Source organism: Salmo salar, chromosome 29, assembly GCF_965601325.2.
Source record: "Salmo salar chromosome 29, fSalSal1, whole genome shotgun sequence".
In the NCBI taxonomy this organism is placed as follows: domain Eukaryota; kingdom Metazoa; phylum Chordata; class Actinopteri; order Salmoniformes; family Salmonidae; genus Salmo; species Salmo salar.
This window is the reverse complement of record NC_138319.1, coordinates 26,462,622-26,486,490: the sequence shown is the minus strand read 5'-3', so window position 1 is coordinate 26,486,490 and position 23,869 is coordinate 26,462,622. Positions and strand designations below refer to the sequence as shown.

General features: G+C 41.5%; 1 protein-coding gene, 1 long non-coding RNA gene and 1 other non-coding gene across 4 annotated transcripts; all 3 read right to left on the bottom strand.

The window, feature by feature from the left end:
• Window positions 1-1,074: 1,074 nt before the first annotated feature.
• On the bottom strand, window positions 1,075-4,739 carry LOC106590412 (uncharacterized). Of its 2 annotated transcripts, XR_014383084.1 has the most exons (5): window positions 4,639-4,739; window positions 3,161-4,446; window positions 3,016-3,039; window positions 2,588-2,720; window positions 1,075-1,766 (listed from the first exon to the last, which is right to left on the bottom strand). It is a non-coding gene; the product is annotated as an uncharacterized LOC106590412 (transcript). The 2 variants fall into 2 exon arrangements; XR_014383083.1 differs by having other exon boundaries at window positions 3,016-4,446.
• Window positions 4,740-6,874: 2,135 nt separating this feature from the next.
• Window positions 6,875-8,968, bottom strand: LOC145865778 (uncharacterized). The gene is made up of 3 exons (XR_014383085.1): window positions 8,881-8,968; window positions 7,717-7,924; window positions 6,875-7,452 (listed from the first exon to the last, which is right to left on the bottom strand). It is a non-coding gene; the product is annotated as an uncharacterized LOC145865778 (long non-coding RNA).
• Window positions 8,969-12,691: 3,723 nt separating this feature from the next.
• LOC106590413 (COP9 signalosome complex subunit 5) lies at window positions 12,692-17,264 on the bottom strand. Its single transcript, XM_014181414.3, has 8 exons — window positions 16,959-17,264; window positions 16,494-16,728; window positions 16,186-16,314; window positions 15,662-15,727; window positions 15,193-15,278; window positions 14,807-14,918; window positions 13,754-13,902; window positions 12,692-12,973 (listed from the first exon to the last, which is right to left on the bottom strand). The coding sequence occupies exons 1-8, from the start codon at window positions 17,093-17,095 to the stop codon at window positions 12,883-12,885; spliced, it is 1,005 nt and encodes a 334-aa protein (XP_014036889.1). The 5' UTR covers window positions 17,096-17,264; the 3' UTR covers window positions 12,692-12,882.
• Window positions 17,265-23,869: the final 6,605 nt, after the last annotated feature.

Here is a 23,869-nt window from a genome sequence, read left to right as displayed (position 1 = left end):
AGGGAATTTAGACAGGGACTTATAGCATACAATAACCAACCCAATATTACTCCTCACTCGGCGAGGATTTGTTGTGTTGGTTGTGTTGTGTTGGAGGATTATTTCCACATTAAGAGAGAGGGACTGCAGGCAATATGCATTAGGTTATCACGCAATTAATATGTCCTTTGCTACCGCACGGCATGCTGTACCGATGCACGACTGGAACCAACAGGACCCTGAACAGCTTCTACCCCAAGCCACAAGGCTGCTAAATAGTTAGTTAAATCGTTAACCAAATAGCTTCCCAGACTACCTTCATTGACCCCGTTTGCAATTTTTTTTACTCATCACAACTGTTGCTGCAATACTGTTTACTAGCTCTCACTTTGTTATATGTACAGTACATATCTACCTCAATTACCTCGTACCCCTGCGCCTCTACGGTACACCATGTATATAGCCACGTTATCTTTACTCATTGTGTATTTATTATAACTTTTATTATTGCGTGTCATTACTTTCCTATTATTTCTCTATTTTCTCTCTGCATTGTTGGGAAGGGCCCGTTAGCAAGCATTTCACTGTTGTTCACGAAGCATGTGACGAATAACATTTGATTTGATGCTCTAAAATTACTTTTTTGTTTTTAATAAATGGTTGATCAATTAACCAAGGCTTCTGTTAAATGAAAACATTCACCATTTATTCTACAAGAATCTTATAAAATGACAATGGTGCGCAATCAAGTGCATATCTCCCGAGTGGCGCAGCGGTCTAAGGTACTGTGCTAGAGGCGTCACTACAGACACCCTGGTTCGAATCCAGGCTGTATCACAACCGGCCGTGATTGGGAGTCTCATAGGGCGGAGCACAATTGGCCCAGCGTCGTCCGGGTTTGCCCGGTATAGGCCGTCATTGTAAATAATAAGTTGTTCTAAACTAACTTGCCTAGTTAAATAAAGGTTAAATAAAAATAAATATATATCTGACATCATTACATACCGTTGGTGTCCCACAAAACATGTCCTTTACACAACAGGAACAGACAAAATAGACTGCCGAAGACACCAGATAGTAACAACTCAAATTGAAGCTATTCCAAGTGATTTATTTGGAATAAAACAAATTCAGATTGGATTTATAAATGTGGATTTATTCGATATAGAGTTATGGGATATAACTTCCCAAATTGGTGATGTTATTTGAAAAATCCAATAAATATTTTTTATCAAGTGAAATTGAGACTTCCCAGCATGGGGAATTCATAAATAAACACATCGCGCTCTAACACTCCAAAATCCAGGTATTTTAAACATTCTTATCAAGTACACTTAGGTACACACAACAAACAGGCAAAACCAACTATCATTGATGTACAAAATATAAAAAAAACGAAACTACCTTTATTTACACTGCACAACATAATCAGAATAATTTGTCACTTTTCAACAGGGCAAATATTGGCGAGTATAATTTCAACAGACTCCATTGCCATGGGCAAAGAGTGCAGGTAGTAGATATACAGTATCATGCATAAAGTGCCTCTACCACAGTCCATCAGTCACTAACAGTGACAGACCCTAGGGTAGACTCCTTCCTAGTGAGATTTTCAGGGGTCAGGTCCGCTCCTGATGTTTGACGACAGCAGTGGTAGGCTGTGTGTTGTGTGCAAGGTAAGGGTCAGACGTGAGAGGGTCATCAGCGTGTGTGTGTGTGTGTTATCAGAGCTGGCATGTCTGTCTCACAGGCCTCAGACTTTCTTCAGGTTCCGTGGCCTGGGAGAACTGAGAGAAAGCTGACCAGATCATCAACCTCTTTAAATCATGTTTAAGTGTGATATGGTATGAAAAAGTATAAAACAATGTATATTGGATATTAAAGAGAAAGCCACTGTATGAAGTTTTTATATTGTACTGATGGTCAACCCCAGGCCGACAGAAAAGTGTTTATTTGCAACAACAACAAAAAAGCATTTGACAAATAGCAGGCCATTCGTCAAGCATGTATACAAAATGAAACAAACAGTTAAGTGAAACATGTTGATGTTTAAATCACTTATACCAACTAAATACACGTTCTTATTCAAACTGAGATATACATTTGGCTCTCATTTTTGTATGAATGAATGAATGAAGAAATGAATCAATTATCAAACATGGGTGGGAAGAGCCACTGTATTCTAAATCTGTCATATTGAACAGTCTAAAAACACTGAATGTTTCCACAATTTTGTGTCCCATATGGATGTATTAAAAAACGGTACTAATAAATGACCGAAGAGACCATTTAATTGATTGTATTGGTGACAGGCAATGATGATATCTTGATCTGAAACCTTTGCTGCTGCTGCCACTTTATCTTCCTACTTTTCCACTACTGTACTGTTACCCCTTTTATTAAAGGCCATTTTTGTTTCTTTTTGACCATTTTACATTTACAAAAAACACAGTAAGGTTACCCAGAAATGATTTTGAGATAAAAAAAATAAAAAACGACTGCATTGGAACTTTAATAAATATGCAACATCCAGCAAGTTTTTGACTCGTTCAATCTCTTTTTCATTAATGTTTCATATGGATGATAGGAATATAGATTGTTACGGTACCTCATTGCTGCGCTCTCCAGTTGTGAGTGTTCGGAGCGGACTTCCTGCTGGGTCGCCCCCTCCAGAGGATTCTTCTTGCCCAGGGTGTTGCCGTAGTTATAGTTGTATGAAGGATGTGGGCCCATGTGGAAGTCTGATGCAACACAAACAAAGTCACACACACACCTTGTCACAGTTCTGACAATACTTCGGGGACACACACAACAGGACCAAAGTAGGGACTGCGGTGCGGTGGACCTTAGAGAAAAGTGTATGGCGGTAACATGGGATATTCACTTTTTAAAGTTATGACAAAGTGAGTGTCTCTTAAATATTTGTAATAAGAGGTTCTTCATTACTGCTGTCAATAATATGGAGGTTTAAATATTTGTTCTGTATATCTCTATTATCAGAAGGATGCAAAAATATATAACAGTACATTATCTTACCAGTAAAGGTATAGGTGATCTGGCCTGTCAAAGATATAAGAGTAAATTCTCTTACCAGTAAAGGTATAGGTGATCTGGATATAACAGTACATTATCTTACCAGTAAAGTAATAAGTGATCTGGATATAACAGTACATTATCTTACCAGTAAAGGTATAGGTGATCTGGCCTGTCAAAGATATAAAAGTAAATTCTCTTACCAGTAAAGGGATAGGTGATCTGGATATAACAGTACATTATCTTACCAGTAAAGGGATAGGTGATCTGGATATAACAGTACATTATCTTACCAGTAAAGTAATAAGTGATCTGGATATAACAGTACATTATCTTACCAGTAAAGGGATAGGTGATCTGGCCTGTCAAAGATATAAAAGTAAATTCTCTTACCAGTAAAGGGATAGGTGATCTGGATATAACAGTACATTATCTTACCAGTAAAGTAATAAGTGATCTGGATATAACAGTAAATTATCTTACCAGTAAAGGGATAGGTGATCTGGATATAACAGTACATTATCTTACCAGTAAAGGAATAAGTGATCTGGATATAACAGTACATTATCTTACCAGTAAAGGGATAAGTGATCTGGATATAACAGTACATTATCTTACCAGTAAAGGGATAGGTGATCTGGATATAACAGTACATTATCTTACCAGTAAAGGTATAGGTGATCTGGATATAACAGTAAATTATCTTACCAGTAAAGGGATAGGTGATCTGGATATAACAGTACATTATCTTACCAGTAAAGGTATAGGTGATCTGGATATAACAGTACATTATCTTACCAGTAAAGGAATAAGTGATCTGGATATAACAGTACATTATCTTACCAGTAAAGGGATAGTTGATATGGATATAACAGTACATTATCTTACCAGTAAAGGTATAGGTGATCTGGATATAACTGTACATTATCTTACCAGTAAAGGTATAGGTGATCTGGATATAACAGTACATTATCTTACCAGTAAAGGGATAGGTGATCTGGATATAACAGTACATTATCTTACCAGTAAAGGGATAGGTGATCTGGCCAGTCATAAAGATATAACAGTACATTATCTTACCAGTAAAGGAATAAGTGATCTGGATATAACAGTACATTATCTTACCAGTAAAGGAATAAGTGATCTGGATATAACAGTACATTATCTTACCAGTAAAGGGATAGGTGATCTGGATATAACAGTACATTATCTTACCAGTAAAGGTAAGGTGATCTGGATATAACAGTACATTATCTTACCAGTAAAGGTAAGGTGATCTGGATATAACAGTACATTATCTTACCAGTAAAGGTAAGGTGATCTGGCTGGTCTTCATGCTTTCATCTTTCCATTTTTTCTTGCCGTCTTTCGACGCTTTCCAGTTAATCAGGAACTGCCTGGACAACTCGTTAATTTCCTTCCCATCAAGTTCCTCTACAAAAACAATATTACTATCGTCTACAATTCATTTACGTACCATATGTGTTTTAGAGCTGATATATTTTCTGCAATTGTAGCGAATTAGGTCAAAGGCATCAGTTATTTGAAAGATCCTCATGTAAAATGCATAATACAATTCCTACGGTCATTTTGGTGGAGGTGCGCGGACAGCGGCCATTTACTCACCCAGTCATCAGCCTGTCTCTGTATTTTGGTTTGTGGCAGACAGTATTTCCACTCAAATCCATTCGATGCAGCAGAGGCCATTGACTAAACACCCCCTCTAAATCCTGAAAGCACACAAGATAAATACTTATGTTGAACATACTGTACTTACAAATGTATAGGGGTTGGACACTATATACCATTGTAGAGTCTCTGTACAGTCTTTACGTGACAAAGTGTGGAAACAAAGTGGCACTTTAACCTTTGAGGAAGTGAATATGGAGGACTCAAAAGTATTCATTTATAATGCATCTACAGACTGTACATTCAACAAAGTATAAGAAGTCATACAATGAATGTTATCAACAAACCACTCTCCAGTGGGAAAGTCATACTATCAGCAAAAACAACACGATTCAAAGGTTGTACTGCCAAGAGCAAAGTCCAAGAGAAAAGGTGCAAACAACACATCAGCTTGTTTTAATAAACAGTCGCTGGTGTCATGTGACTAATAAGCGTGTTGCCTGCCCCGCAGTGTATGTTTATCTAAAGGCACATTAATCCAAGCCTGGAAATATGAATACTCTCTGGACACGCTCTGATTGTTCATTGCCTTCCTGTCTCGGCCAAAGCGCTTCCACTTTTCCAGCCCGCGCTGCAATCAGTTCAGTGGGGACCCCTCGGCGCGGCGCGCTCCCAGGCTTTGATAAATGATCGTGTCAGGGCCGTCACTCACAAGGGCCCTGGCGAGGAGCGGTCCAGCGCCAAATTGCCCCCCACGCGGGGGTGCGAAGACTAGAGCAGCCTAGGCTGGATGAGCACTGTGCTGGGCTGCTGGGCCCTGGTTCCTCACTGGACTTAATGATTGGCCAGTTATGAACCTGTATTTGACCAGCACTTCGATTCCCCCGTCCTCTCTGGTCCTCGTGCGGTGCTAACAGCCTCGATAGATACCAGCCCATTTGTCACCCTGGCTGACTGCCTGTCATAATCTATTTTAAAAATCCATAATGCTTCCTGGGGATTCTGACCACACTGGGCTGAAGGAGGGATTGATCCTTCATGGTGCTGTCTTTGTAGGATCAATAGTGGCGAGGGGTTGTATAAATTAAAGGAGATATCCACTAAATATGAGAACATGAAAGCTCCCTCTGACACATGTACAGCAATTACCTGCAGAGGGTAATCTCCTCTTCTCAGTGGAATATCATTTATGTTGAGTGCCAATGTTACCCACACTAACAGTGTGCTTTCAATGCCACGTCCCAAAGTGACATTATAGTGTGGATCAAGAAATGGCTTTTCAAAATAATTCAGCCATCAAGCCTTTCAGATCCATAAAGAGAGATTTTATTCCCCCCCCCCCCTCAGAAGTGGAGCCTTGGGAACGCACAGCAGGTCGTTTTTCAAGGTCAACACAGCGAGCAGAAACCATATCTTTGCTTTTAATGAATCTCCCATCAAGTTCAGTGGTGCTGCTGGGGAGGAGGTATCAAATGCTGGACTCACAGAGAAAGAGGAAAAATCAGCCCCCTAAGGAGAGAAATTTGCGCTTGTTTTAAAGCTGTCAGCGAGGGCAGTCCTGGGGGACGAGGCCACTGATTTGTTGAATAATTCTGACCCTGTGCGAGTCGCAGAGACTGGGAACCTCTGGCGGGATTTGCAGGATTTGGTTCTTTAGCACTCTGCTCTCCATATCATTTCACACATCACTTACAGAGGGCAGCGCTGCTATGTTCATGTTACCCTGATCCGCTTATAGCGAGCATGTTGATTTTGATACACAACGCCACGCATAGTTGCTGTGATGTGGGTCATTATTTTGATCGCACAACATGCTCACAGTTTACACTTTTGTCACGTTGGTAAAGAGTAGAGTAAGTGGTGACTGGTATTAGTTCCATCAGTAGTAGCGCTTTCATGAGGAACCGTACCTGCATGTCCTGTAACTGGTTGTCTGCAGCAAAGAAATGTGTGTTTCTTTAGAACGGCAAGATCTCTGACATCATCTATGTTGTTCCTGTTGATATTCAAGACACCTAAAGATTCCTGCAAAGATAATCTACTTTGTAAATACAATGGCAAAACATTTGAACAACTACTTAAATAATATTTACAACCAGTATATATTATTGATCCTTGATTAACAGTGTAAAATGGTTCAATAGATTGCTTTGGTTCTATTAAATGCTGTTGTATTAAATACGCATGTTCAAATTTGGTATTCATCTTAGTTTCAGTTCCTTTAACTGGAAGCATTGATAAAAAGCTGGAGCTCTTACATTTGCGCTGCAATTTCTTTAATTATCAAAATAAACAAGAATGTGAGATTTGCAGTTTGTTTAACCAGAGTCTAAGGAGTAAACAGCCCTGGTTGATCTGTGAGACCAGAAAGTGCCACAGAGCTCTCTTTAACATCATCAAACTCAGCACAATACCGCTTTTACAGGGACCAGTTTCCTTACGGAAATCAGAGACCTTTTCCAGACAAGGACATAATACAGATTGTGAACATATACATATGGTCCGATTGCTCAGAGATGGAAATTATGACATTACCGATAAAGAGCAACATGAGATCAATGGTGGAATCCTGGTGCACAGGCACAACCTGCATTTCAATTGTGGTGTGAAATGAGCTGAAACAATCTCCTTTACTGTAGGATGTGGTTGGTGATGTAGTTGGTTTGTTATTGGGTCTTACAGCGAGGGAGAAGAGAGTCCTGGGGTCAAAGAGTAGCTTCTCCCCACTGGGCAGTCTCTGGCCCTCCAGGTAGAGCATCTTCAGCTCCTCTAACCCCCCCCATCACCATGATGCTTTTTCCCTCCAGGTAGCTGATATGGCACAGAGAGAGACACACACAAACATAAGATTGAGATGTACACACATGCACGGAAAGAAAGATCCACGAATGGAGAAACAGATGAACGTATCGCCAAAGCTTTAACACAGACGGCAAACATTTAAACTGGATACATAGGACAAGCTCCTACTCACAGTTTGGAGGGCTTCTGCGCATTAGAAGCTAAAAGAGAGAAGCACAGAAACAAAACATAGCTGGCCTATATTCATTTTGGTAACTGTAGTATCGTACTTACAATGTCCTCTATGTTCTTGTTAGAGAAGTTCAGGTGAGTGAGTTTGAGGTACTGTGGGAGTGAGTAGCTTCTCTTGTTTTTCAAATCGTAGCTGGATTTGGCAATCAGATCCATAGTGAGGCGGACCATGATGGCTCGTCAGACCCTGCCTCAGAGTGGATGCTTTTCAGCTTCAGCCAAGTGTTCACAGAACAACCACCAGAAACGTCTGAAAAAGGGAAGTGAATAAGCTGTAAAGAGTAAAGTCAAAGGAAATGAAATGTCATTGAAGTCTTTCCACAAATAAGTAACTATATGACAGATACAAAAATATATTACCTCAATGAAATATTTTAGACTTTAAGAGCTCATTAAAGTAAAGAGGGATATAAATAGGCCTAAATTAAACCTATTCCCCAAGCAGGCCATCTATTCCCCAAGCAGGCCATCTATTCCCCGAGCAGGCCATCTATTCCCCGAGCAGGCCATCTATTCCCCGAGCAGGCCATCTATTCCCAGAGCAGGCCATCTATTCCCCGAGCAGGCCATCTATTCCCCGAGCAGGCCATCTATTCCCAGAGCAGGCCATCTATTCCCCGAGCAGGCCATCTATTCCCCGAGCAGGACATCTATTCCCCGAGCAGGACATCTATTCCCCGAGCAGGCCATCTATTCCCCGAGCAGGCCATCTATTCCCCGAGCAGGACATCTATTCCCCGAGCAGGCCATCTATTCCCCGAGCAGGCCATCTATTCCCAGAGCAGGCCATCTATTCCCAGAGCAGGCCATCTATTCCCCGAGCAGGACATCTATTCCCAGAGCAGGCCATCTATTCCCCGAGCAGGCCATCTATTCCCAGAGCAGGCCATCTATTCCCCGAGCAGGCCATCTATTCCCCGAGCAGGCCATCTATTCCCCGAGCAGGCCATCTATTCCCCGAGCAGGCCATCTATTCCCCGAGCAGGACATCTATTCCCCGAGCAGGCCATCTATTCCCAGAGCAGGCCATCTATTCCCCGAGCAGGCCATCTATTCCCCGAGCAGGACATCTATTCCCCGAGCAGGCCTGCTGACACCCCAGGGGTTTGTTTATTAGCTAGACCCTGAGACTAGATCTAAATGTGCATGTGATTTTCTCTCTCTCAATGAAGACATCGAGAAGTATAGATGTCCTTCTCTGCTCACCAGTCACAATCCCTCATGAGCAAGGCTTTACTCCTTTTACACTTCTGCCTCAGTTCCAGTATGCACACACTTCTGTTGAGAAACACACACACACACACACACACACACACACACACACACACACACACACACACACACACACACACACACACACACACACACACACACACACACACACACACACACACACAGACAGACAGACAGAGAGACAACAAGTATTTTCTAAACCTGATCTCAGGGCACGAGCCGAGGCAGAGTTGACATGAATGGAGGGCCTTTGATCGATTGAGATGAGATCTCCCGTGGGCAGCAACCAGATCAGTGTAGCCCTCGGGACTCGACGGACAGCAGTTAATCATGTGCAAAACTGACACTAACACTAGCAGCAGTTAACTTACAGGATAAATTCAAGGCCACATTCATTCACATATTTTCTGTAGTAACTACTAACGTTAGCTAGCAAGCTAGGCATAAATAAACAACAAGCTAGCAATGCAGGCTAGCTAAACGTTAGGCTGTCAACAAAGCTGTCAGCGCTAGCCATCAAAAAATAAACTTGCAAAGTAAATACAACTCTAGCTACCTCTGTAGTATATGCACGTGTCCTCCTTGTAATGTTATGATAAAGAGACTAAAGACGCGAGATGAGATGAATAAATTCACCCTCGTGTGGTCTGTGGATATCCTTGTTGGAATGATTGCCATGGGGACAACGCGCCAAAGCTGCGTAAAGTACTTCTTCTTCTATATGTTTTTATGGCATACCACAACTAATTTGCCGCCCAGTGATCAAATATATCCTTTCCTATGCAATAAAAATATGAAACGGAAATGTTACTTTCCTTCTATTATCTTGAGTAGGCTAATTAACAACCATGGATTTAGTTGAGATTTTCGAGCACGAGCTGTTTACACCTTATGTCTATGGTTTACACAAGTGTCAATCAAATTGTGTACCGCGTGCAGTTGAAGTCAGGAAGATAAATTGATATTCTGCTCATTACTAATTACTTACAATGGTTGCCTGTATTCATGCATTTCATTCTTGTCAACGCTCTGTTGTATTTAACTACAAAAACAAATATTTTCGACTGTGACAGTTGTGAAAAATGACCAAATACAGGCTGTTATCAATGTAAAAAAAAATATATATTATTCTTATAGTACATTTCAGTTAAATGTGGACCCAAAAGTAAAATGATCTAGAACAAACATAGGAATTCACAAAGGAAGTGGTAGAAAATAATTGGCTATGCAGTGCATTATTGCTGCAGTCAGCATGTAGATAAAACAAAACATTTCCTTTAGATTGAATTATGTTTCACAGAAAATTGAACAATGTAATGAATGCATCAGTAGGTTTAATCAATTATTTAAATGATCACAATCAAATGTATTTTTGTTAATTTATGTAAAATCACCTCAGAATAAATTACAGTTTGAATATATCACCGTTTTTGCCATTGGTATCTAGATTTGAATAAATGTGTATATTTGCATCCAAAATATTTGTGAATTGGATCGCTTTTCACACTTTATTGCCTTGTCACATCCTCATTAAAAACATATTTTGGGCCAGACTTTTCTGGCTGAGTAAATTGAAAGATATTGGATAATTATAAAGAAAGCCAGAATGAAACAAGCTAAATTCCTTTCAGCACTTTTCCTTTCTTCAGAAATAGTCTAAAACTATTCCATTCCAACACCCTGAATCATGTGGTCTTTTATGGACCTTTCTAATGATCTTGTGTGGTATTGTAGACCTCTGAAATAAAAACCGTTTTGCCTTTCCAGTGGTGGAATGTAAAATCTTTTATGTCCATGATTATTTTCAATGAGGTCAAAGGTTAAATAAAGATCAGATAGTGTGGAACATCTCAGACAGGCGCACACACACGCAAACAGTAAACAGATCCTGCAGCTATCCCTGAGGCCTGTAGACTATAGTGCCTGCAGACATGTACATGACGTAACCCGACACCATGTTTATTAGTTTCTCCTCTTCTCTCCAGCCAAGATCACATTGCTCCCAGTAATAATGCGTATAACGCGCCAGGCAGGCTGGGGTCGCAGTGCGATTGGCTCAGCGAGTCTCAGCAGTGACCCATGCATTGTTATATAATTGTCAAGGCCCGGGCTTCCTGCGAATGAGTGACTTGCCTCCACTTATGCATGCAGAGCACTTGGCAGGGAGGAAATGTAGCGCTATAGGCCCTTCTTTCCCCCCACATAGCTCCACTCTAGGGCAATGAGTGAGTTCCAACCCCCTTCATTATAGCCTACACCATGCTTGTTGAGCATATTCTGAGATCCAAAGTAAACAATATCCTTGGACTTCTGCAGGGTAATTTGTTCCGCAGGGCCTATAGGTGCCCAGTAATAAATAGCTATTCATCATACGCCTTATCAATCCTCTGTTCTCAGAACTTCAGTTAGGCCTAGTTTTTTAAAAATCACTATTACATCACCCCTGTTTATTATTGTAATGTATTTTCGATGAACTCACCAAATGAGGTGCAATTCCACTGTTTCATAGATAATAGAAAACACATTAAGTTTACACTTAATTAAAATAAATGTTAATTCAGTAACATATTAGCAATAGTATTGAATGCTTGGCTGTCGGTCGGCCTTCATTGGAATTCACATTTACTTGTTTCCACTGTTAGCGAAGCATCTGAATGTTCATCTGGTGACGACCATAAGAATGACATGTATGGAACACTGGTCTTATATTTAAATGATCATTTACAAACCTTGCATTAGGTAAAACCACTACTAAGACAGCACGTTCCATATACTTGTTGAGCATCTAGCCATAACAGTATTTAGCTAATACAGTAACAGTACTGTAATGCACTTAAAACCACTAGCTACAGAGCATTCAATGTGAGGGTAAAGCCAATTGTTTCCTGTTGTTAATTCCAAAAACTCTAATTACATTTAACATAATTCAATAAGTTTCCTCTTTCTAAAACACTTTAGGATACACACTTCACCCATTATAATAACATAAAAAGAATGTAAAAAGAAAATCATTACAAGAATTGATGCCAAAGCTCATGTACATGAGGAAATGCAGACCCATTCAAAGTGCACCAAATATGGTTCCCCGCCTCTGCAATGTTGCATCAAAAATATACATTCCACCATTATAATACTACAAGAAAAAGAATTCTGACATGAAATGGTGCCAGGGCTGCAGTGTGTAAGGAAAAGCAGACTCTGTGTCTGCTTCGATGTAGAGCAGACGGGTTGGGTGAATAGACTCCAGTGTGCACAGCTCCTGTTTCTGTGCTGCATCATTGCCGCGGCTCGACTTGACGACTTGACAATCCTGAAGGATTGTGTACTACAGAGAGACAACCTGCACCGAAAGCCACTCCGCAGAGACTTCTCGACCATGCCAGCCAGTGTTTACGTTTGAGCCGATGCAGCGGCTTGAGTTTGTTGTTCCATTATGTAATGATATGACTGGCCAGAGTTGAAATGACTGGCTGACTGGTTGTAGGTTTTGTTATGGAGTAATATACCATGGTCTTTGTTAAAGTGTTAAGTTGTGCTGCGAGGGTGTGTGTGTAGTCTACTCTAGCCAATACCTAACAGCCATGGGACATGAAAATGTCACAGTGCTATGTCATGTTGAACCCAAAGGAGAATACCTTTCAAAAGTCTGCAAGCATTCAAAAATAAGAAAATACATTAACTAAAGTTGGAAGCAATTCAGTCAAAACAATATGGTTCACCAACCTCAGGAATTGTTCAATGAAAATGGTGATACTTCAAGTCAAGGAAGGAAAACTAATGTAGATACATTTTAACAACACTATTTATTCATACACTTATGTGGACATAAGTTGAGATCACTCACTCACACTAAAGAATAGCTGAAGATAAAACCAATAAACCTTCCTCAGATAATAATTGAAAGATCATCCTGCTAACGAGAATCTAAATAGTAATACACACACGAGGGGTGACTACACTTTGACTGTTTCGGGCTTAGATGGCAGACGTGTTGATTTGATTGAAGAGCTTATGCTTGATGACTTGAGACATCAGACCATGGATCGCCTCAATTGTCGTCTTGCAGCTAGAATAGCCAGGGGAAAAAAAGAGGAAAGTTCAGTTTCGCTCTGGACATGAAGAGGTGACACAGACGTCCTATCCATCAACAGACAGGTCAGATAAACAAACAGATAGGTGTTGCATTCACGGGAGAAAAACTCAATAAATCACAACCATTGTATAAATAATAAGCAGACCTTGAATAGGTAGATAGTTACTTGTTTTAGCAGGTAGAGTTGTCCTAAGTATTCCCATTGCATCTACACAAATAATGTGTGATCAAAATGGTTACAAAACATAGAGAGATTCTATAACTTAGAGTAGTACAAAGCGTAGGTCTAAGCAGACCAGAGATTTACAGTTTTCCATTGATCGCGTTCATCAGAAAGGCAAAAATGTTCCGAGATCAGTATTCCTACTCTGAGAAGCTTTGTGAATACGGAGCAATGATTATTTTATGGTGTAGGAATAATTGGTTTCTCTGTGTCAGTTGTATATTTAAATGGTGTGTTTAACAGCAACTCAAATTGGTTTACAGTTGTCAATAATATCAGTAAAAATCTTTATCGTAACAGTACAAAGGGCATTATCAACAATCCAATCCAGTCTGTCAATACTGCAAAACATGAACAAACATACAGAGTAATATATGGTGCCATGCCAATTTTAGAGATCAATGCATTAAATCATTCACTAAATAAGCTCTAGGCCTGGAAGCAAAATAAATAAATACAAGTAAATGTAAATGCAGAATAAACAAGATCTAAATTAGATAGCTAACCGGAGTGGAGGAGCGTTGCTGTACCTGTCTCGTGTTGCTTTGGCCAGTTTGTCCTCGGACTTCCTGTCGTGTGTGTCCAGGCCCAGCATGAAGCTTCCTCTTCCAAGCTGAGCCTCCGACTGCTCCAGTTTCTCAGACAGGTCAAACACCTGGCCCGTGGTGTACTCTGAATTCTGGGAGGATTACACACACACATTGGGTTATGTACCAATAAGTTATATTGTCATGTACCATGATCAGACGAAAGCATATGCACGAATTGTGATTAAGTTAATCAAAGTATGTGGAAGCAGTAGCCTATATACCCATGTGTGGGCTTTCTTTCATTCTTTCTTTACACACACAATGTTCATGCACAATTTCACCACCACCCTATTTTCTTCACCACTACTGAGACATTCAATTAAACAGTTACAATACGTCGAACTTGTTCATGGATTAAATGGCTTGTCAAGTCGCCGTGAAAGGGGTTCGGTGAAAAGGTTTGCCTAAGGTGAGGCCTTGTTTTCCATGGAGCAGGTAATTAGGAGACAATGATAGGGAGCCAGACTGTGGTGACTGACAAAGCCCTTCGCCAATGGACCAGTCAACTCCTGACAACTAGTCAATCCATCTTCATCCAGAATGACCAGAGTCCACTGTTTGGATAGTGTGCTGCCTTTAGAGACTGTTAGCATCCACAATGGGAATTCACTGGGGGCTTTCAATCTCTAGAAAGTATTGGCAACAAGGGAGATGATCCACGGTGAACCACAGTGCATCTGTATCACCACATTTCCAACGAATAGATATTTTGTTTCAAGATTAACATGGTGGCCTCAGTCATATTAATTAACCTATGTTTGTAAATCTGTACAAGTGACTTTTTGGAAAATAGAAGACCCCCCCGGGCCATATAAAATTATTATAATAATGGTCTAAATAAAGAAAGGGATTGTCATTAATATGTAAGAATCACACATCATATATTTCGGCTGCTCCTTGACTCGGCATAGTATGGTTACATATCTATATGTAAACAAAAGGGTTTCACAAATGTAGCATTGCTTGAGTTAGAGTTAAATTCCAAACACTTACCGTCAGAAGACTTGAAGAGCTCAGAGTGTTGACCCAGTATTTATTCCAGAGGAGCTCCAGTAATTTTCGATCAAGGGAAGACTTGAAATAAGTCACCTCCAAGGCATAATACCTAAACAAACAAACAAGCCCACGGCACTTAGTGAATAAATAAACAATGTAAATTAAATTAAGAAAATACTACCTTTTTATTTACCGCAGCCTTACTAATGGATTATTACATCATAATGACTTGAATTTGTGTTACAGGCTACATCAACCCTAAAATAAATTTAAAAAAATATATATATATGAAGTATCTTGTCAAGTTTACTTAGACAATTTGCAAGATGATGCTAAATATTATACGTCTGCCTCAAGTATAAATGTCCAAGATGAAAACTCACTGTTTGCAGTGCACGCCGAAGTCTTCGATCTTGTTCAGGGGAATGGTCTGATATTCAGAGGGTCCCTCATCAGGAGGTTTGTAACCCTGAAAAACAACACAAACACACAATTATTAGACTCATGATATCTGAAAATGTTTATTTACTGAGAGGAAACGTAGTCTTAAAATATTTGCACAGTTCGATAGTGAGAGACAGCCAACTACTAATTAACCACTAATAAACACATTTTGCAAAAGGAATAATTAACTAAATGTTGACAATGAATCATAATAGTATTACTTATAGATACAACAAAATCTTTAAAATAAATATTCCATTTGGCATGCTGAATATAGAAAATATATTTATGAGCTATAAATGAGACCAAAATGCTGAATTTGCAGTAATTGTGTGCCTAACTTGTCTAATACCACATGTAATACGGCTAAACACTGGAATAATGCAAGAAACACATTTAACTCCTTACCTTGGGGTATGTTCTGAAGGCGCCAAGATTGACTTTCCCTGCAGATATGGTGCGAGTGGGGTCGATCTGGGAGGGAGAGATATACAGTAGAACAGGAAAACGTATTCAGAGGTCAGACAGTCTCTAGAGACCACTCCAAGCCGGCCACCAGGAGTGATGTTTTTTTCTCAACTACTGCTGCCAGTGTTGTCAAAGTACACACTTAATTATCCTATGCCCTTGGCACTGCAGCCCTGCAAAACCAATCAAGTGTAAATAGCATCTACAGTTACAAAAGCCAAATATTTGCCGTGCCTCATGGTGGACTACTACCATACATCATCAACCACTAAAGGGATGCCTGAACCTGATTGCACCCCTCTCAGTTACACATGTATAACCTTGCACCCACAAATTCAAAAGGAAAACCAAAGTACTGTATTTCAGAAGCAGTCTAATAAAAGACAAATGGACATTTTAACATGTGTATTTTGGGGGTATTGCGCTATGAGCTGAAGTTGGGGCAGATCTTTCACTGTACTCACCACCACCGCCACGAAGGGCTCCTGAAACTGCTGGTTGAGCATCTGAGTGCTGACATCTATACCAGACAACCAGCAGCCGTAACCTGGGTGACTGTGGTACCAGCCAATAGCGTTCTCCAGCCGACCAACCTGACAGTTCACAAACGGCAAGGAATCAATATCAATACAATGAAGAGATAGTGTCCAAAATGTAACCATTGTGATAAACAATGACAAGCACAGTTTTCACTAAAATGTCATGTGTTTTGATCCATCCTTTTATGCAACATTAAGGACCAAAATCTCACTCCAGGAGTCAGTTATATTACTTGTTTGGCATTCTCAATGTAGGCAGCCATGTATTCATAAGCCGCAGCCTGGGCGTTGACCCGCGTCTCTGTGCCCTCCACGGGTAAGGCAAAGCTGTCCATGATGTTCATAGTCTCCCCGTCCACTTTCCCAAGCATCAACCCCATCACCTCGAGGTTGCCCCCGGACCTGGCGTGCATCACCATCTTCAGCAGCGCCAGAGCAGATATCTGGCAGTATTTGAAGTAATGATGACTATAGGACAAAAATAATATTGGTGTGAATTATGTTCAGGGAATTAATATGGCATACACTAACTAGCTTGCAATGTAGGGAGAATTCCCATTGTTGACATGCTAACTAGCAAGCTAACTTCAGCTAGTAACGTTAGCTAGCTGGCCAAGCTAACTCAGCCAAACAAGGAACTAGCAAGTAGTTGCAAATAAAACAAATGACAATCTATCATTTATCAAATATATACTTACTCCTTTGTCCATGGCTTCGCAGCAAGGATTTCCTGTTGTTGTTTTTTGTCATATTTATATATTTCATCTATGCTCTGAACTTCCTGCATACTGTTTTGTAGCTCCCATGTTTTCTGTGCCATGCTACTCCCTGCCATGTTGACAACCTAGTCTCACTACCTCTCTAAAATATAAAGTAATACTAGGAAGAAGACTAGTGCGCTATCAAACGTGGAATATTTCAAAAACCTGTAATAATAACATCATCTCAAAGCAGTAGCCCTTGCTTATCCATTCGTTCAGGGAGCCATGACACTGGACTGTACCATGCTATGAGGAAGGGGAACATACACATTTAAAAAAAAATCTAAAATAAAAAGTGACCGTGGGGTTTTTGTTCAGTTAATGAGTATACGCATAAAATCATCGAATTAATTCAAAAATGCATGTCCCAAACAAATAAACTTATGCTTGTATTTATCAACAGCCACGAAACACCCATTAAGGTGATGGTTTAGTCCAAATAACACAGACGACGTGATAGAAATGGTAATACTGACATCTTCTGGGGGAATATGTGAATGCTTTTCACTTATTTATTATTTTGAAACAAAGTCATTCTTACATTTCAATTAGGTTTGGAAGGCAAATAATGTCATTGGCTTGCTGTAGCTAACTTAGCGCTCTGTTACCTGGTAAAATAATGGTAAATAAAATACTATTCAATGGATTTTTTGAAAACTGCTAAATGGCTTGTTATTTAAAGCAGAAACGTTTCTGTTCTTCCTCCAGGACAAATTAAGAGATGAGGGAAACAAAGAATACAACCTCTTTCATTAAAAGAACAGTTAGGACAACTAAGGAGACCACCTTCAAATGCTTCTCATGTAAAAATAGATTATGCATACCTTGGAAATTATGTAGATATTTTTGTGAAAATATCTCTTGACCTATTCAATGTGTGTTTAATGAGTTGAAGATGATTGTCCTGTTCATTGGCTACATTTGACTAAGATCCTACAGCATGTTGCCACATGTAGATAATTTAACACCTCTCTTTCCTAAACTTCAGGTGTAGGCCCCAGAGACTGTGAGTCCCGCTGCACTTTATTCCCCCCAGCCATCCCGAAGGCCCAGCATAACATCCAGTTTAACCATGGGGGACAGGGACAGAGGGTCAGGCCCAACGAGGGCGGGGGCGCTGGGAGCTCCACAGACCAGAGGAGTCTTTGGAGGGCTGGAAGAGGAGGCCCAGAAGGAGAAGCAGGTGTAGAGAGCAGTACAACTCTGAGGAGGACCTTTCCACAGAGGACGAGGAGGAGGATGAGGAAGAGGAGTTTGAGTTCTTGGAGAGGAGGAGACCTAGACGAAGCCGAGAGCCAGAGTTCACTGGGAGAACACACAGGATGATAATCTATCACAGCCCTGACAGAAAATCTCTCATGAGAAGTACCTATCAGCAAACTACCTGCTGCTGTGAAAACTGCATTTTTTAAAAAGGGATGGATTATACTCCTTGTAATCTTCCTGTTTAACATTGTAATTAATTTCTATGGCAGAGTTGTGCAGGAGAGGAGGGAAGTGGAACCAAATTTTGTCCATGAAGAGCACATCAGAGACCAGATCAGAAAGTCCAAGTCAGCGACACCAAAACCCAAAACTGAGCCACTGCAGTTAAACATATTAGATCAGTCAGGGCTTTATTGCTTAACTGATATTGAGGGTAGATGTATTAAATGGCCTCTTTAGCACAGTTGGCCACCACATGTATAAAACCTCTCTGTATTGATTGCGGAGGGAGACTACAATGGAAAACTGTAATGCCCAATACTTGTGTTCAGTCCCCGTCTCGCCGGCTTGTTTATTTATTGCATTTCATTGTTGCATTTTATTGTCATACCATGTACAGTACCAGTCAAAAGTTTGGACACACCTACTCATGCAAGGGTTTTTCTTTATTTTTTACATTGTAGAATAATAGTGAAGGCATCAAAACTATGAAATAACACATATGGAATCATGTAGTAACCAAAAGTGTTAAACAAATTAAAATATATTTTAGATTTTAGATTCTTCAAAGCAGCCACCCTTTGCCTTGATGACAGCTTTCCACACTCTTGGCATTCTCTCAACCAGCTTCACCTGGAATGCTTTTCCAACAGTCTTGAAGGAGTTCCCATATGCTGAGCACTTGTTGGCTGTTTTTCCTTCACTCTGCGGTCCAACTCATCCCAAACCATCTCAACTGAGTTGAGGTTGGTGATTGTGGAGGCCAGGTCATCTGATGCAGCACTCCATCACTCTCCTTGATCAAATAGCCCTTACACAGCTTGGAGGTGTGGTGGCTCATTGTTCTGTTGAAAAACAAATGATAGTCCCAATAAGTGCAAACCAGATGGGATGGCGTATTGCTGCAAAATGCTGTGCTAGCCATGCTGGTTAAGTGTGCCTTGAATTCTAAATAAATCACTTACAGTGTCACCAGCAAAGCACCCCCACACCATCACACCTCTTCTATGCTTCATGGTGAGAACCACACATGCGTAGATCATCCATTAACCTACTCTGCGTCTCACAAAGACACAGTGGTTGGAACCACAAATCTCAAATTTGGACTCATCAGACCAAAGGACAGATTTCCACCGATTTAATGTCCATTGCTCGTATTTCCTGGCCCAAGTAAGTCGCTTCTTTTTATTGGTGTCCTTTGGTAGTGGTTTCTTTGCAGAAATTCGACCATGAAGGCCTGATTCACGCATCTCCTGTGAACAGTTGATGTTGAGATGTGTTTGTTACTTTGGCTGCAATTTCTGAGGCTGGTAACGCTAGTGAATTTACCATCTGCAGCAGAGGTAACGCTGGGTCTTCCTTTCTTGTGGTGGTCCTCATGAGAGCCAGTTTCATCATAGGGCTTGATGGTTTTTGCGACTGAAACTTTCAAAGTTCTTCAAATTTTCCCCATTGACTGTCATTCATGCCTTAAAGTAATGATGGACTGTCGTTTCTCTTTGCTTATTTGATCTGTTCTTGCCATAATATGGATTTCTGTATACCCCGCCTACCTTGTCTGTATACCACCCCTACCGAGTGGGCAGTGGTCTAAGGCACTGCATCTCAATGCATGAGGCGCCACTACAGTCCCTCGTTCTAATCCAGGCTGTATCACATCCGGCCGTGATTAGGAGTCCCATAGGGCGGTGCACAATTGGCCGGGTTAGGCCGTCATTGTAAATAAGAATTTGTTCTTAACTGACTTGCCTAGTTAAATACAGGTTAAATAACACAACTGATTGGCTCAAATGCATTAAGAAGGCAAGAAATTCCACAAATTAACTTTTAACAAGGCACACCGGAACACCCATCTGCGGCCCGCTAATCGTTAGCTGTCTTATCGGCTGCTATCTGAATAGGTCTATCGGATAATTTTCTTGGGCCACTATAACTATTTTGCCAATTGGACTGGTCCCCCCTACCACACGGAACCCCACTAATCTACAGACGGAAACGCACGAGGTGGCTAAAACCAGACCTCCCTCCATCTTCTGCCAGCTTGCTACCTATGGCCCGGCTAGCTGTCTGAATCCCACGGGACCCTTATGATCACTCGGCTAATGTCAATATGCCTTGTCCATTGCTGTTCTAGTTAGTGTTTATTGGCTTATTTCACTGTAGAGCCTCTAGCCCTGCTCATTATACCTTATCCAACCTTTCAGTTCCACCACCCACACATGCTATGACATCTTCTGGTTTCAATGATGTTTCTAGAGACAATATCGCTCTCATCATCACTCAATGCCTAGGTTTACCTCCACTGTCTACCATACTTTGTCTGTACATTATACATTAAACCTTGAAGCTATTTTATCGCCCCCAGAAACCTGCTCCTTTTACTCTCTATTCTGGGCGTCATAGACAACCAATTCTCATAGCTTTTAGCTCTACCCTTATCCTGTTCCTCTGTAGAGGTGAATCCAGGCCCTGCAGTGCCTAGCTCCACTCCTAATCCCCAGGCGCTCTCTTTTGATGACTTCTGTAACCGTAATACCCTTGGTTTCATGCATGTTAACATTAGAAGCCTTCTCCCTAAGTTTGTTCTATTCACTGCTTTAGCACACTCTGCCAACCCGGATGTCCTAGTCGTGTCTGAATCCTGGCTTAGGAAGTCCACCAAAAACTCTGAAATCTTCATCCCTAACTACAACATTTTCAGACAGGATAGAACGGGCAAAGGGAGCGGTGTTGCAATTTACTGCAGAGATAGCCTGCAGAGTTCTGTCCTACTATCCAGGTCTGTACCCAAACAATTTGAACTTCTACTTTTAAAAATCCATCTCTCTAAAAACAAGTCTCTCACCGTTGCCGCCTGCTATAGACCACCCTCTGCCCCCAGCTGTGCTCTGGACACCATATGTGAACTGATTGCCCCCCATCTATCTTCAGAGCTCGTGCTGCTAGGTGACCTAAACTGGGACATGCTTAACACCCCAGACATCCTACAATCTAAGCTTGATGCCCTCAATCTCACACAAATTATCAACGAACCTACCAGGTACCACCCCAAAGCCGTAAACACGGGAACCCTCATAGATATCATCCTAACCAACTTGCCCTCTAAATACACCTCTGCTGTTTTCAACCAAGATCTCAGCGATCACTGCCTCATTGCCTGCATCCATAATGGGTCAGCGGTCAAACGACCTCCACTCATCACTGTCAAACGCTCCCTGAAACATTTCAGCGAGCAAGCCTTTCTAATCGACCTGGCCCGGGTATCCTGGAAGGATATTGACCTCATCCCGTCAGTAGAGGATGCCTGGTTATTTTTTTTAAATGCCTTCCTCACCATCTTAAATAAGCATGCCCCATTCAAGAAATGTAGAACCAGGAACATATATAGCCCTTGGTTCTCTCCAGACCTGACTGCCCTTAACCAACACAAAAACATCCTGTGGCGTTCTGCATTAGCATCGAACTGCCCCCGCGATATGCAACTTTTCAGGGAAGTTAGAAACCAATATACACAGGCAGTTGGAAAAGCCAAGGCTAGCTTTTTCAAACAGAAATTTGCTTCCTGCAACACAAACTCAAAAAAGTTCTGGGACACTGTAAAGTCCATGGAGAATAAGAACACCTCCTCCCAGCTACCCACTGCACTGAAGATAGGAAACTCTGTCACCTCCGATAAATCCACAATAATTGAGAATTTCAATAAGCCTTTTTCTGTGGCTGGCCATGCTTTCCACCTGGCTACCCCTACCTCGGTCAACAGCACTGCACCCCCCGACAGCTATTCGCCAAAGGCTTCCCCATTTCTCCTTCTCCCAAATCCAGTCAGCTGATGTTCTGAAAGAGCTGCAAAATCTGGACCCCTACAAATCAGCCGGGCTAGACAATCTGTACCCTTTCTTTCTAAAATGATCTGCCGAAATTGTTGCAACCCCTATTACTAGCCTGTTCAACCTCTCTTTCGTGTCGTCTGAGATTCCAAAAGATTGGAAAGCAGCTGCTGTCATCCCCCTCTTCAAAGGAGGGGACACTCTTGACCCAAACCGCTACAGACCTATATCTATCCTACCCTGCCTTTCTAAGGTCTTCGAAAGCCAAGTCAACAAACAGATTACTGACCATTTCGAATCCCACCGCACCTTCTCCCCTATGCAATCTGGTTTCAGAGCTGGTCATGGGTGCACCTCAGCCACGCTCAAGGTCCTAAACAATATCGTAACCGCCATCGATAAGAAACAATACTGTGCTGCCGTATTCATTGACCTGGCCAAGGCTTTCGACTCTGTCAATCACCACATCCTCATCGGCAGACTCAATAACCTTGGTTTCTCAAATGATTGCCTCGCCTGGTTCACCAACTACTTCTTTGATAGAGTTCAATGTGTCAAATCGGATGGCCTGTTGTCCGGGCCTCTGGTAGTCTCTATGGGGATGCCACAGGGTTCAATTCTTGGGCCGACTCTTTTCTCTGTATACATCAATGATGTCGCTCTTGCTGCTGGTGAGTCTCTGATCCACCTCCACGCAGACGACGCCATTCTGTATACTTCTGGCCCTTCTTTGGACACTGTGTTAACAACCCTCCAGACTAGCTTCAATGCCATACAACTCTCCTTCCGTGGCCTCCAACTGCTCTTAAATACAAGTAAAACTAAATACATGCTCTTCAACTGATCGCTGCCCGTACCTGCCCGCCCGTCAGCATCACTACTCTGGACAGTTCTTACTTAGAATATGTGGACAACTACAAATACCTAGGTGTCTGGTTAGACTGTAAGCTCTCCTTCCAGACTCACATCAAACATCTCCAATCAAAAGATAAATCTAGAATTGGCTTCCTATTTCGCAACAAAGCATCCTTCACTCATGCTGCCAAACATACCCTCGTAAAACTGACCCTCCTACCGATCCTCGACTTCGGCGATGTAATTTACAAAATAGCCTCCAATACCCTACTCAATAAACTGGATGCAGTCTATCACAGTGCCATCCGTTTTGTCACCAAAGCCCCATATACTTCCCACCACTGCGACCTGTACGCTCTCGTTGGCTGGCCCTCGCTTCATACTCGTCGCCAAACCCACTGGGTCCAGGTCATCTACAAGACCCTGCTAGGTAAAGTCCCCCCTTATCTCAGCTCACTGGTCACCATAGCAGCACCCACCTGTAGCACGCGCTCCAGCAGGTATATCTCTCTGGTCACCCCCAAAGCCAATTCCTCCTTTGGCCGTCTCTCCTTCCAGTTCTCTGCTGCCAATGACTGGAACGAACTACAAAAATCTCTGAAACTGGAAACACTTATCTCCCTAAATAGCTTTAAGCACCAGCTGTCAGAGCAGCTCACAGATCACTGCACCTGTACATAGCCCATCTATAATTTAGCCCAAACAACTACCTCTTCCCCTACTGTATTTATATTTATTTTG

What these genes read in the sequence shown, in the direction of transcription:
- LOC106590413 (XM_014181414.3), bottom strand. Translation starts at nt 17,095, where the DNA reads ATGGCAGGGAGTAGCATGGCACAGAAAACATGGGAGCTACAAAACAGT. An exon ending in GCGAAGCCATGGACAAAGGA is followed by an intron (nt 16,729 to 16,958) that starts GTAAGTATATAT and finishes TTTGTCCTATAG; the next exon opens with TCATCATTACTTCAAATACT. An exon ending in TTCGGCGTGCACTGCAAACA is followed by an intron (nt 14,919 to 15,192) that starts GTGAGTTTTCAT and finishes TTGTTTGTTTAG; the next exon opens with GTATTATGCCTTGGAGGTGA.